The sequence below is a fragment of the Rhinoderma darwinii genome, chromosome 3, assembly GCF_050947455.1.
Source record: "Rhinoderma darwinii isolate aRhiDar2 chromosome 3, aRhiDar2.hap1, whole genome shotgun sequence".
Taxonomy (NCBI): Eukaryota; Metazoa; Chordata; class Amphibia; order Anura; family Rhinodermatidae; genus Rhinoderma; species Rhinoderma darwinii.
In genome coordinates this window covers 132488286-132501446 of record NC_134689.1, presented here as the reverse complement: position 1 = coordinate 132501446, position 13161 = coordinate 132488286, and the positions used below count along the sequence as shown (strand labels likewise).

General features: G+C 43.8%; 1 protein-coding gene across 4 annotated transcripts in view; it reads right to left on the bottom strand.

Annotated features, from left to right (window-relative positions):
- Positions 1-13161, bottom strand: part of NEDD1 (NEDD1 gamma-tubulin ring complex targeting factor) — a 66834-nt gene that overhangs the window by 20211 nt on the left and 33462 nt on the right. For all 4 annotated transcript variants that reach the window (XM_075856769.1, XM_075856768.1, XM_075856767.1 and 1 more), the window contains exons 5-8: positions 12896-13036; positions 12563-12792; positions 3618-3816; positions 1310-1496 (exon numbers count right to left, since the gene is read on the bottom strand). In XM_075856769.1, coding sequence (XP_075712884.1) covers positions 1310-1496; positions 3618-3816; positions 12563-12792; positions 12896-13036 — 757 coding nt within the window. The remainder of the gene's footprint in view (positions 1-1309; positions 1497-3617; positions 3817-12562; positions 12793-12895; positions 13037-13161) is intronic.

The following is a 13161-nucleotide window of genomic DNA, read 5'->3' as shown; positions in this document are numbered from 1 at the left end:
CCCACGGCAGGGCTCAGAAGGGAAGGAGCGCTATTTGGCTTTTGGAGCTCAAATTTAGCTGAAATGGTTTTTAGTTGTCATGTCGCATTTGCAAAGCCCCTGAGAGACCAAACAAGTGGAAACACTCCAAAAGTTACCCCATTTGGGAAGCTACACCACCTAAGGAATCTATCTAGGGGTATAGTGATCATTTAGAACCTACAGGCCTTTTGCAGAATTTATTAAATTAGGCCCCATGCACACGAACATGCTTTTGCGGCCGCAATTCCCCCCCAAAAATCCACAGGTGAATTGCGGCCCCATTAAATTCAATGGGCCCATGCACACGACCGTGGTTTCCACGGTCTGTTTATGGCCCAGGAGCCTGGACCGCAAAAAGAACGGTGACGTCTTATTACGGCCGTGTTTTGCGGTCCAGGCTCATAGAAAATAATGCAGCCATGTGCACCGCCTGCGATTTGCCATTTAACTAGACGATCAGGAACAGCAAGATCGCTGTTCCTGTTTTTAGAGCAGCGTGTCAGATATAAAACACAGCTGTGTATTGGGAGGGCTCCAAACATCATCCCCCCCCCCCCGCTCCATGTCGTGCTGGTCGGGAAATGCAACCGACACACGGACCATTTTTCCTGCCCCGAACTCGGTCGTGTTCAAGAGGTGTTAGGGTTTGGCTTGGATTGCACAAAATCTGGCAGTTCTACAGCCGACACAAGTGAAGTACTAGATGCAAGATTAAAGCCCCATGCACACGGACGTGCTTTTGCGACCGCAATTCCACCGAAAAGCCACGGGAGAATTGCTGCCCCATTCACACGACCGTAATTTTTACGGTCCATGCATGGCCCGGGAGCCCGCACTGCAGAAAGAACGAACATGCCTTATTACGGCCATCTTCTGCGGTCCGGGCTCATTAAAAATAATCGGCGTGGCCATGTGCATGGCCTGCAATTTGCGGGCGGCTCGTGGCTGATAGTCCGCAGCTGGCTGACCCAAAAATCACAGCCGTGCACATGGCTACGGTCGTGTGCATGAGGCCTTACAAGTCTAAAAAGGTAACCATTAGAAAAGGCAGTTCTTATTTTTGGGACATTTTAGGCTGCAAATACATAGCAACTTGCATGCGATTCAGTGCAACCTTATAATCATTGCAAGATTTCCCACCATTTCAGACTTTTTGCAAAGTCAGCTGGGATTTTTCCCCCATAGGAGATAAAAAGAATCATGGTGTCATATAGCCCCAACCAAATATGTGGATCTTCTATAAAAAAATAATAATCTGCATTGTGAATAGAATATAAAACATGCATACCAGGTTTATCATTATTCATTTCAAGGCCTCTACTATCCACCGTCATGGCTGCTTGAGGAAGTGCTGGTGTTGTTAAACTGGATGGCAGATCTTTTATTGTGTGAGTTCCACTAGTAACAGCAGTTGACTTGGTTGGGTCCTTCTTTGTTACATTTGAGGATACCAAGGAAGCTTTACTTTTGCGGATCTAAAAATACACAATTAAGTTAATTACGAAAGCAGAGTACATAAAAACTAGGTAATATTAGATTAAACCGACAATTTGACTTAGCTCATTCACTAGTTGAATGCAAGACCAAATGCATTCCTTTTTAAGAAAGGTGCTGCTTAAGCTCTGCTGCTCCTTCACAGTAGGGGACTGCAGCATTACTTCGGACATCACTGTCCATATATGGACAGTGACTTAAGGGGTTTTCCCAGGGCGACATATCCCACTGTATGCCATACAGTGGGATGCGTTTGGGCCTTTTGTCTAAGGTATACATCGGGAGTCTTCCCGACATATACTGGCGATAGAAGGCCTAAACGTGATGTGAATCGGGCCTTAGCTGGGAATAGCTAGAGCAGGGGTGGGCAAACTTTTTGACTCGCGGGCCACAATGGGTTCTAAAATTTGACAGAGGGGCCGGGCCAGGAGCATTTGGAGGGGTTGTTTGGGCCGGATATACTAAAGCATTAAATGTAGTGTGTGCAAACCTCATAGCACAGTAAGAACACTACAACCCAATTTATTAACTGTCTTTCAAATGTGAAAAATAGCCCTTATCAGTTAATAAATTTGTCTCAAGGAATATGCAAGATATGGCATTTACATACTATTTCGCAGATACTGGGAGGAGGAAATGTAAATAGATTAAAATAACATACGCACTGTGATTTATCAAGAAAAAAGTTCTGTTGACTCTGTAAATTAGCTGCCAACCTCTGAGCAGTAGCCGCCCGTTCTTGTGTTGACTGCTTGCTAGCATAGTTTGCATGCTTCGTGGCAAAGTGACGGCTGATATTGTACTCTTTGAAAACCGAAGGGCTTAATGGTGACGTGAAACGAAGTGAAAATTAAAGTGAAATAAAGAGAAATACGGTCAATGTGTTTTGAGTGCGCCATCTATTGGGAAAACGTGGGCATTGCAGGGAAAGGGGAAAAAAAAGGAGGTTTTTACTATGATTTGGACAAGTTCGGCGGGCCGGATTAAAAAGCCTAACGGGCCGTATGTGGCCCGCGGGCCGTAGTTTGCCCATGTCTGAGCTAGAGCAAGGAAAACAAAGTATTTCACAGCAACACTGCTTAACCCTTTGACCGCCCACTGTCTTGACAGTGCAGGTCCTTAGTCTACAGCTACGTCTTTTGCCGTCACTGTAGAAGAGAATAAAGAGCACTCATACTCTAAAAACGACCTGTTACGAATAGCTCGTTCTGAGAGAACCCTCATGAGTGCAGTCTCAATTGGAGGAACCTTCGATCCCGGCTGCTTAACCCTTTGATCGATGCAGTCCTTGACGCTGCATGATCAAAGGGGACTACCCCTTAGATCGTGTCTCGATCAGACTGGGGCACCTCACCGCACCACCTGCGGGAAGTGGTTAAGAGGTTGCGTCCCTAAGGGCTTAAAGACAATGGCGTTATACATCGAAAATCATCTATTTGGTTACTTAAAAGATTAGCAAATCATCCCACATTGTGACGTGAATGTAGGTGATGGTGATTGCACGGGCACAGAAGCTATGTCCATGTAATCACCGGCGGAGTCCGGCTGTGACCAACAGCCGGGCTCACGCTACAACGGTCAGAATTGGAGAAACCTCAGATTGCAGCAGTTTAATCCCCTTAAATGCCACGGTCAATAGCGACCGCAGCATTTACGTGGTTTGACAGAGGGAGGGGTCTCCACGACACTGGTGCAAACGCGATCTCCGGCAACCGATGGGTTGCCATGGGAGCCCAGGCCTGCCAAGACTATATACCCATTAGGCCGCCTCAGAGTTATAGCCTTATAGACTGTCTGTCAAGTTTTACACAGACAGGCAGTAGTGCTTTGGTATAACTGAGTATACCAAAGCATTATTAGTGATCAGAAGTTTTTTTTAACTAGTGGGAGAATCGCTGCATATGTACACATTTTTCATGCAGTGGCTGAAGTAAATACAGTGTATGATCCATGCTGAATAAGACTGAACTGCTTAAAAAAAAAAATGGGATAAAAGATACCCACATAACATAATCCGAACAAGTAAGCTTGGCTGGATTCTGCATTACAGAACAAGAAAATGAAACCGTATTTCAACACAATACACCAAGATTAAAACCCACCTTGTGTGTGCTGCTGTGCTGAAACTGAATGCACTGTACAGATGTTTTATGAGCATTCACTGTTTTGAAAGGCGAGCTCAACATTCTCAAATCATAAAGGAAAATTTTTCCACGTGAAGAGCCAACTGCCAGTGTTGCTCCGTCAGGCATAAAGTCTATAGCAGTCAGAGGGGATTCAGCTACTACTGTTTGAAGAAGACTGGAAAGAAAAAATAAAATAAATTAAAAAAAAAGATAAAAGTTAAACAAAATTAGGGAATTTCAAAACTGCGATACACTTAGAGTATGTTCACACAGAGTTTTTTGACTAGTTTGACGCGGAAACCATGCCGCAAAACTCGTCCAAACCGGCCCAAAAATGCCTCCCATTGATTTTAATGGGAGGCGGAGGCGTCTTTTTCCCACGAGCGGTAAAACCGTCTCGCGGGAGAAAGAAGGAACATGCCCTATCTTCTGGCGTTTACGCCTCTGACCTCCCATTGACATCAATGGGAGGCAGAGAAAGCGTATTTCAGTGTTTTATGCCCTCGGCGCTCAATGGGCGCGGGTGAAAAACGCTGCGAAAATTAGCATGCAGGGAGAGGAAAATCTGCCTCAAACTTCCAAACGGAATTTTGAGGCATAATTTCCACCTGCAAAAAAAACTCTGTGTGAACCCAGCCTTCACCTATGAAAGATTGAGCATTTTAAAAGAGACACTCAAAAATGACACCTTGTTAAAAGGTAGGGCAGGCCATCCTCTTACCGGGCGCTTTGTTGCAGAAAGATCCCAGCCGCAATTTGGTCACGTGCCTGGCCGATTTCTACAGTGTCTGCTGTGTGGACCGGAAGTCTTTCACTACACATTCCTATGAGACGCTCAATGTAAGTCTGCGGCCAAGATATTCCTGCAACAAAGCGCCAGGTAAGAGGATGACCAGCCATACCTTTTACCAGATGCACTGTACAAACGGTGGTCACAATAAAAAATAAAAAAAAAAACAGCGTGTGTCTCTTGAATGTCTTCATTACTGCATAATAGTTATGAAAATTACTAATAAACTGCATTTGAAAACAGTAAAGACTTAAGATCAGAGTTTTCAGCCAGTGAATGGAAACATCCCTTGAGAGACTCAAAACTTGTCCGGTCACAGAAACCATACTATTTTTGATAGTCACCGTAAAAACATTTATTGGGGAAGACACAGAATACTGGAGTATAGCTGCGGCCACTAAGAGGCCAACACGAAGTAAAAAAAAAAGTGTTAGCTTCTCCTACTAGCTATACCCCTACTGCAGACACAGAACAAAGCCAGTTTTGTACATAAGCAATATGAGAAGCAGGATATAAAGCTGAGAAAATCAGCAATAAAATAAAACAAGCAGCATATTTGATGCCGCCAGTCTACACCTGGGATCCCCTGGAACCACCAAGAGAGTCTGAGCGCGGGTGAAAAGAAGTTTGAGAAACATTAAGTCCACAATGAGCGAACCACATCCAACTAGGGTGGGAAGGAACAGGACAAAAAGGAAGGAAGGAGGATAGCCTCATTCATTTGAAATGTAGATACCACGCTGGGTAGAAAAGAGGGTACCGGTTAGAGCACCTCCCAGTCCTGGTGAACAACAATAAATGGAGATTAGCAAGTCAGGGCTGCCAGTTAAAAAATGCCCTGATGGAGATAAAATTACAGATATTCAGCAGCACTACCAGCATACAAGGAATCCCCAACAGTGGTGGTACACGCAGCAAACACTATCCCGGGTCCAAGGGAACACACTTATCCTAGTAAAGAATGAATAACCGCAGCACTCCAGTTGGAGAACAAACAAGTACACCATTTTTTCTTCAAGTATGAATTTGCAACATTTCAACCCTAATAGGGTCTTTCACAAGCACGAGAGCCAATCTGGGGCGATGAGAACCACTAGGACAGACATGGGCAAACTACGGCCCGCGGGCCACATACGGCCCGTTAGGCTTTTTAATCCGGCCCGCCGAACTTGTCCAAATCATAGTAAAAACCTCCTTTTTTTTCCCCTTTCCCTGCAATGCCCACGTTTTCCCAATAGATGGCGCACTCAAAACACATTGACCGTATTTCTCTTTATTTCACTTTAATTTTCACTTCGTTTCACGTCACCATTAAGCCCTTCGGTTTTCAAAGAGTACAATATCAGCCGTCACTTTGCCACGAAGCATGCAAACTATGCTAGCAAGCAGTCAACACAAGAACGGGCGGCTACTGCTCAGAGGTTGGCAGCTAATTTACAGAGTCAACAGAACTTTTTTCTTGATAAATCACAGTGCGTATGTTATTTTAATCTATTTACATTTCCTCCTCCCAGTATCTGCGAAATAGTATGTAAATGTCATATCTTGCATATTCCTTGAGACAAATTTATTAACTGATAAGGGCTATTTTTCACATTTGAAAGACAGTTAATAAATTGGGTTGTAGTGTTCTTACTGTGCTATGAGGTTTGCACACACTACATTTAATGCTTTAGTATATCCGGCCCAAACACTCCCTCCAAATGCTCCTGGCCCGGCCCCTCTGTCAAATTTTAGAACCCATTGTGGCCCGCGAGTCAAAAAGTTTGCCCACCCCTGGGCTAGACAGTCCCTGAAGAGACCGAATATTCTGCTGGGGGAAGTGAAGTTTCTCTGGTGGTCCGAGTTGTGTCTAAATACTTGCCCAAAAAAAAGTAATGCACTGAGAGTGGGGATAGGAAATACTTTATTATCGACCTTATACAGGACAAATGTATCCAGGGCGATTTGAAGGCTCTCAAAATTAACAGACCTTAGTGTAGCTTTGATCCTGATGCGGTCCAGGTAAGGGGTGGCTTCCAAACGCCATCACCAAGGATAGGACCCTCGTGAAGCTTCGAGGGGCTGTCGCCAACCGAAAGAGGAGCGCCACAAATTCATAGCGGATCGACTGTATTGCAAAATAAAAGGAACCATTGGTGGGATTCGCAGATAGGAGATGTGCAGGTACCGCTTCCTTGACGTCTACTGTTCTATCGATTATAATGATGGACCTCAGAGATTCCATTCGGAAGTGCCTAACCTTGACATACAGGTTGAGGTGATTCAAGTTCAAGACTGGACTTATTGTCCCTTTCTTCTTTGGGACCAGAAAGAGGTTTGAATAAAAAGCTTTTTTTTGTGGTGGGACTGGTATGATTACCCCTTGAGAGAAAAGGGACTTGACAGCCAGAAAAAAAAGGTGAACGCTTTGGAAGGGTAGCTCTGGGGCACCAAGCGTAAAAAGCTATTTGGAGGCATAGAAGTGAGCAACATTGGAATTGCTTGCGGAGGCCTTGGAAGTCTAGGGTCGAGGGTGGCAGGAGTGACGTGGTTTAAAGGATTAGGGGGGACAGAGAAAGCAAACCTTTTTGGGGCAGGAGAGAGTTTTTGCCATCTGTAGCTTTTGAAATGATTTTGTGTCTGCCCACCAGTCGAAAAACTAAACGGGATGGTCTTTAGAGACTTTTTAGATGTTGCATTCGTGAAGCAGCATTTTAGCCAGAGAGTCTGGCGAATGACTAAAGAGAGAGCAGAAGAACGGGGCTGGTAGCCGCCGCATCCAGGGAGGCTTCCCAGATGTGCTTCCCTGCATAAAAGTTTTTTAGAGCTATCTCGACCAGTAGGCTCACTGGAAATTATACTCTGACAGATCTGTTTTTCCCATTCGATGTTGGTTCTGCTTACCCAAGAGGCGGCGAATATTGGCCGCAGGTCTGTTCCAGCTGCCACGAAGGACAACTTGGCAAAGGATTCTATTTTGCGGTCACGCTAGTCCTGGAATGCAGAAGCGTCTACCATGGGTAGGATGATATGCCTGGCAAGGTGACAAACCGGAGCATCTACTGCTGGGGCAGATGCCCATTTTTTCCTGGGGTTTATAACTTCCATGTATTTTAGCTTTGTTAAGTGCCTATCTAGAAAGTTCCACTGCTTAGACAGCGCTTCCTCAAATTCTGAGTGGGAGAGAAAACTTTAGAGAATGCCTTTTGCCTCCAGATGTAAGACCTCTCTTGGGCAGGGGAAGGTTCCTGATCGTCAACATAAATTATTTCCTTGACAGACTAAATAAGGCTGTACACCATAGAGTAATGTTTGGATAACTAATCCACAATCAGGCGGATACCGCTCTCTCATGTTTAGAGATGTCGGAACACATCTTTCTGGGTGAAGTAGATGAAGTTGGAGAGACTAATTGGGCAAGACCTACCTGGTCTCCTCAACACTCACTTGGTCTGCTACACAATAGGTCTGCGGAGGAGCATTCCTTGTAGATAGGGGAGCAGGCTTGGGTCTGTAGCGGCAACTGGCCTAGCATGTCGCAATCCACTAGAGATTTTGCCACCTTAGAGATGTCGGACACTGCCAATGAGATGGAGCGCACCCATTCTGATATCAGACATGCTATCTCAGGCCTAAGCAATTGGGAGTAGGTTACAGAGTGGTCTCACCTCTGGGTTTTGACATGATGGCCACACATAGTTACTCTTCTGTATGCAGAAGATAATGGGGCTGGAAAACTACTGCTTAATATATAAATATGGGAGTGAAACTTTTTAGGACATAGATGAAGGGGAGTACCGCCAAAAGGGAGAGTTTACCAGTGTCCCGGATTCTCAGCAGCCTAGGTGTATGAGGTCACTTACACAGGAGCTACTGAAGAGTAGTAGGAGACCAAGCAAATGGGAGAAGACCTTGTAACAATCCACTGGCAAATGAGATCCTGGAGGAAATGGCACGCTGATGTTGATTGGCTGGCGGGCCACAGTTTACTTGGGGGTCCACTGTGCCTCCCTGTCTTCTAAGGTAGGGCAGAAACTAGAGGTTAGGCCGCGCTGATTTCTGCTAAATTAAAGCTCAGCGTAAACAAAACAAAAAAAACATATGAAAACAGCATTGGTGCTGAGGTGTAAACTGCAAAATGTGAACAAACCCAGAGTTACATAAGTGCCTAAAGACGACTGTGCAGGACTACAGATATTGGGGGACATGTATTAAAACTGGTGCAAAGGAATAGTGGTGGAGTTTCCATCACAACCGATCAGATTTGATTCATTTTCAAGAGGCCTCTGAAAGGGGATAGCTGGAATCTGACAGGTTGCTATAGGCAACAGCCCCACCTCTCGTACCAGTTTTGATAACTCTCCCCTATTGGGATGCATTTATCAAAACCAACAAAAAAACAAAACAACTGGCCTTGTTGCGGATATTAACCAATCACAGTGCAATTTTCATTTTTTTTACCCGGCATAGTCACAGGTACAGATGTACCTAGATAAACATTGAAATAAAGAATTGTCATTCTTTACTCTGCTGATTGGTGGGAAAGACTCCTTTAAAGGGAACTGGTAGACAAAAAGAGTGGACAGCATCCAAAGTCAAGGCAAAATAGTATGCACTGTGCAAGTCCAAAAGGGCTCCGTCCAATTGTCCCTTGAATTAAAACAGCAATAAGAAAACGTCCTGGACAGCACTCTCGTCTTGATCCAAAAAAAAAGTGAACTTTAATCCAGCAGTACAAGCCTAGATGTAAGCCGTAACGTTACACGACCGGATAAAAGGTTGCTTTTTTTTTTTATTGCTATTTAAAAAGAGAACTAGTCACGTTAAAAAAGGAGAAAGCAGGAGCAGAGTGAGTCAGATATAGCAACACTGCCCATAAAATTCTATAGAGGGGAGAAATAAGCAGACGAGGGAGATACAGACAGATATGCGGCAGCTTCCTAGTAAGAGTTACGGTCTTAAAAGGAATGTGTTGCCAGAAAAACATGTTTTTTTTTTAAAAATTAAACATTTAGTGTGTGGGTGATTAAACATTGTTCAAAATTTTTTTTATTTTTTTCGCGAGTCAGGAAATATTATAAATTATTTCTAATTTATAATACTACCCATTTTTGGTCACTAGATGGAGCTAGTTCCCAAAATTGCAGCATTGCAACATTGGGTTAAAAGCCCTCGCTCTAGTGAGCTCTCAGCTCCCCCCCCCTCCTTTATCCTGGCTAGTGCCGGGATAAACGAGGGGTTTGAACGGTGTAACCTCCTACACTGTGTGTCGCCATTTTTTGAGCTAACACACAGCGTAGTAGGTTTACATACAGTAGTAAACACACAAACACGAACATACATTGAAAGCTCTTACCTGCTCCTGCCGCCGCGGCTCCCTCCGGCCCGTCCGCTCCGTTTGCTGCCGCTGGTCCAAGTGCACAAATCCGGAAGCCGCGACCGGAAGTAGTAATATTACTGTCCGGCCGCGACTTCCGGTCCACAGGAAAATGGCGCCGGACGGCGCCAATTCCGAATTGGACTGTGTGGGAGCGGCGCATGCGCAGTTCCCACACAGACGCCGTACACGGAAGTCAATGGGACGGGAGCCGTTCACAGTCCCTATGGGACTGTGGCTGCCGTATTCCATGTCTGTATGTGTCGTTAATCGACACAGACAGAAATGGAACAAAAAATGGCAGCCCCCATAGGGAAGAAAAAGTGTAAAAATAAGAAAAAGTAAAACACAAACACACAAATGAATATAAACGTTTTTAATAAAGCACTAACATCTTTAACATATAAAAAAATAATTTGTGATGACACTGTTCCTTTAACCAAGTCATCTGAAAAGTTAAACACGCTTTAAGCCTCTGCTCATTTTGGACTTCGGATTCTAGTGAGCAGTCCTAATCACTGATTGGCAGCTATCTCTGTTTTCACACGGATACAGGGAAGGCTATCATTGAGTAGGACTGCCCACTGAACTCCTAAGCCAAGAAGAAGCAGACGATCAAATTAATTACACGTTATACTTAATCTTTTCCCACAAAACTAACATTTATCTGTTTAGCTCGCCCTGCTCTATAACATGCTGCCCACAGACAGGACCACATTTTCATGGCAGATTCCCTTTAAAAGAGATTAAAGCAAAGTAGTTTTAATGTTATGGCTGAACGGTGTAGATTATGAAAATAAATCAGGAGCGTACTAAAGTCTGAGAAACAGATTCACAGTAGCAGTTGTGATAAAAAATCTGCAACACAAACAGGTATTGGAAGTCGAGCTTCCCTGCTTCTCAGGACCACCCACAGGGCAGGGAATCAACTGCAACGCCAACAATGTACATACAAAATCTGAATGACTATATATTTATTTCTTAATAAAGCGCACATTGGGAAACTTTTACTAGCCGATAAAACTTATATAATGTGGCTCTAGAATGCTTTTGAGGTTGAAGGAAAATTAAAATATCAGAAGAAAATAAATTAAAGGGGTTGAATGAGATCAGAAAAAAGGGTCTGCTTATTTCTCAGAAAGAGTGCCACTCTTGTCTATTAGATGTCTGGTGTTGCAGCTCTGAAATTGAAGAGCATATGCTAAATATATAAGAAAGTTGATTTATTTTTTTGTTATAAAATTAAAATGCACAAAACTAAAATCACAAGCCTTCTTTAGGCAGCTACAGATATTAGATGATATGTACAATTTTTTTTTCTTCTTAGTATTTTCTGCACCTTTGAAGTTATCTTTACCCTGCTCTTGCCGCTCCTCGCTCACACACAAGCTTAGGTGGTGAGACTTGAACATGATCCCCCGCCCCCCTCCTCTCACAGTCTTGCAGCTGCAGCTTTCCTCTCTCCATGACCGAGTATTTACTGCTTACATTTTATTTGGGGGATTACTGGTTTCTAAACAATTAGGCCCGATACACACAACCGTATTTTTCATCTGTAATTACGGACCGTAATTAGGGACCATTAATATCTTTGGGCTACGGACACCTTTCCGTATCCTTCCGGATGAGTATGTTAACGCAATCATCGGCCAAAATATATTAGACTGAAATTTGTAATGGGTAGGTCAACCGATAGCCGCCCTGCAGTGATTTATCCAGGTTCCTGTGCCGTAGAAATGATAGAACATGTCCTTTTTTTTTGTCCGTAATTACAGCACGGACTCCCCAGGGAGGTCTATGGGCGCTTCCGTAATAACGGACAGAAACGGATGTGCATCTGCAGCCGTCCGTAATTACGGAAGCGTTGCTATGCGACGTCAGGGGATTACCAAAGCTTCCTCCAGTTTTGTTTTGCGGATCCTTAGATATGGATGCATTACGGATGCACTACGGACCATGTTTACGGACACCGTTCTGTATGTATGTATACGGATGACAATGGATCCGTATTTACGGATGAATGGAATCTACGGACATGTTCATGGGGGCCTGGGGCCCCACGCACACGACCGTATATTTCATCCGTAATTACGGCACGGACTCTCCCATAGATGTATATGGGCGCTTCCGTAAATGTGGATGGCTACGGATGTGCATCTGTAAACCTTCCTTATTTACGGAAGCGTTGCAATGCAACATGTTAACGACATCATTTGCAGCCTCCCTCTTTTTCACAGATCCGTATATATGGATCAAATACGGATGCACTACGGACCATGTTTACGGACACCGTTCTGTATGTATGTATACGGATGACAATGGATCCGTATTTACGGATGAATGGAATCTACGGACATGTTCATGGGGGCCTGGGGCCCCACGCACACGACCGTATATTTCATCCGTAATTACGGCACGGACTCTCCCATAGATGTATATGGGCGCTTCCGTAAATGTGGATGGCTACGGATGTGCATCTGTAAACCTTCCTTATTTACGGAAGCGTTGCAATGCAACATGTTAACGACATCATTTGCAGCCTCCCTCTTTTTCACAGATCCGTATATATGGATCAAATACGGATGCAATACGGACCGTATTTACGGACACCCTTCCGTGTATACGGATAAGTTATGGATGACTACGGATCCGTATTTACGGATAGTTGAAAATACGGTCGTGTGCATGGGGCCTTAGAGATCCTTCAAAGTGTGGACAAGAAAAAAAATAAATCAATAGAACTAAAACCACAAAAAGTAAATAAATACTTACATTTTGCTAGACACATCGTAACAGATCATTCTTTTATCTAATCCAATTGTCACAAGCAGAAGATCATTTAATGGAGAGAAACAGATTCCGGATGCTGGGGCCTTGTGAGCACTGTCAAACACATGTAATGGATTCTGGCTGTGTGCATCCCAGAGTGTCACGCTGCCACTGTCTGATGCTGCACCAAGTAGAAATTTCTTTACATAGGAGTATCTCAAATGTCGAATTGGCTAAATAAACAGACATTGTGTTTAACAAAGAGCAGATCATGGCACATGGAAATGATGGTACATTTCTAAAGGAGAAAAAATAAATAAAAAATATAGTCAATACCTGACTACTGCCATGACCAAAAGGTGCACTGGATAAATTTGTTGTAACATTGTGCAGTATGATTTCACCACTCATAGAGCCTGAAGCAATATAGCTGTCATTTCCATTAAATGTAACGGAAGTTATTTCATCTTTGTGATCCTAAAATTAAAAAGTGTCACCAAAAAAAAATAATAATAATAAGATAGACGTAACATTTATACATCTGTACATTTGAGACTTTTCACTAAATCATTCACAGCTGCAGACTATTCAGTAGAGTGCAG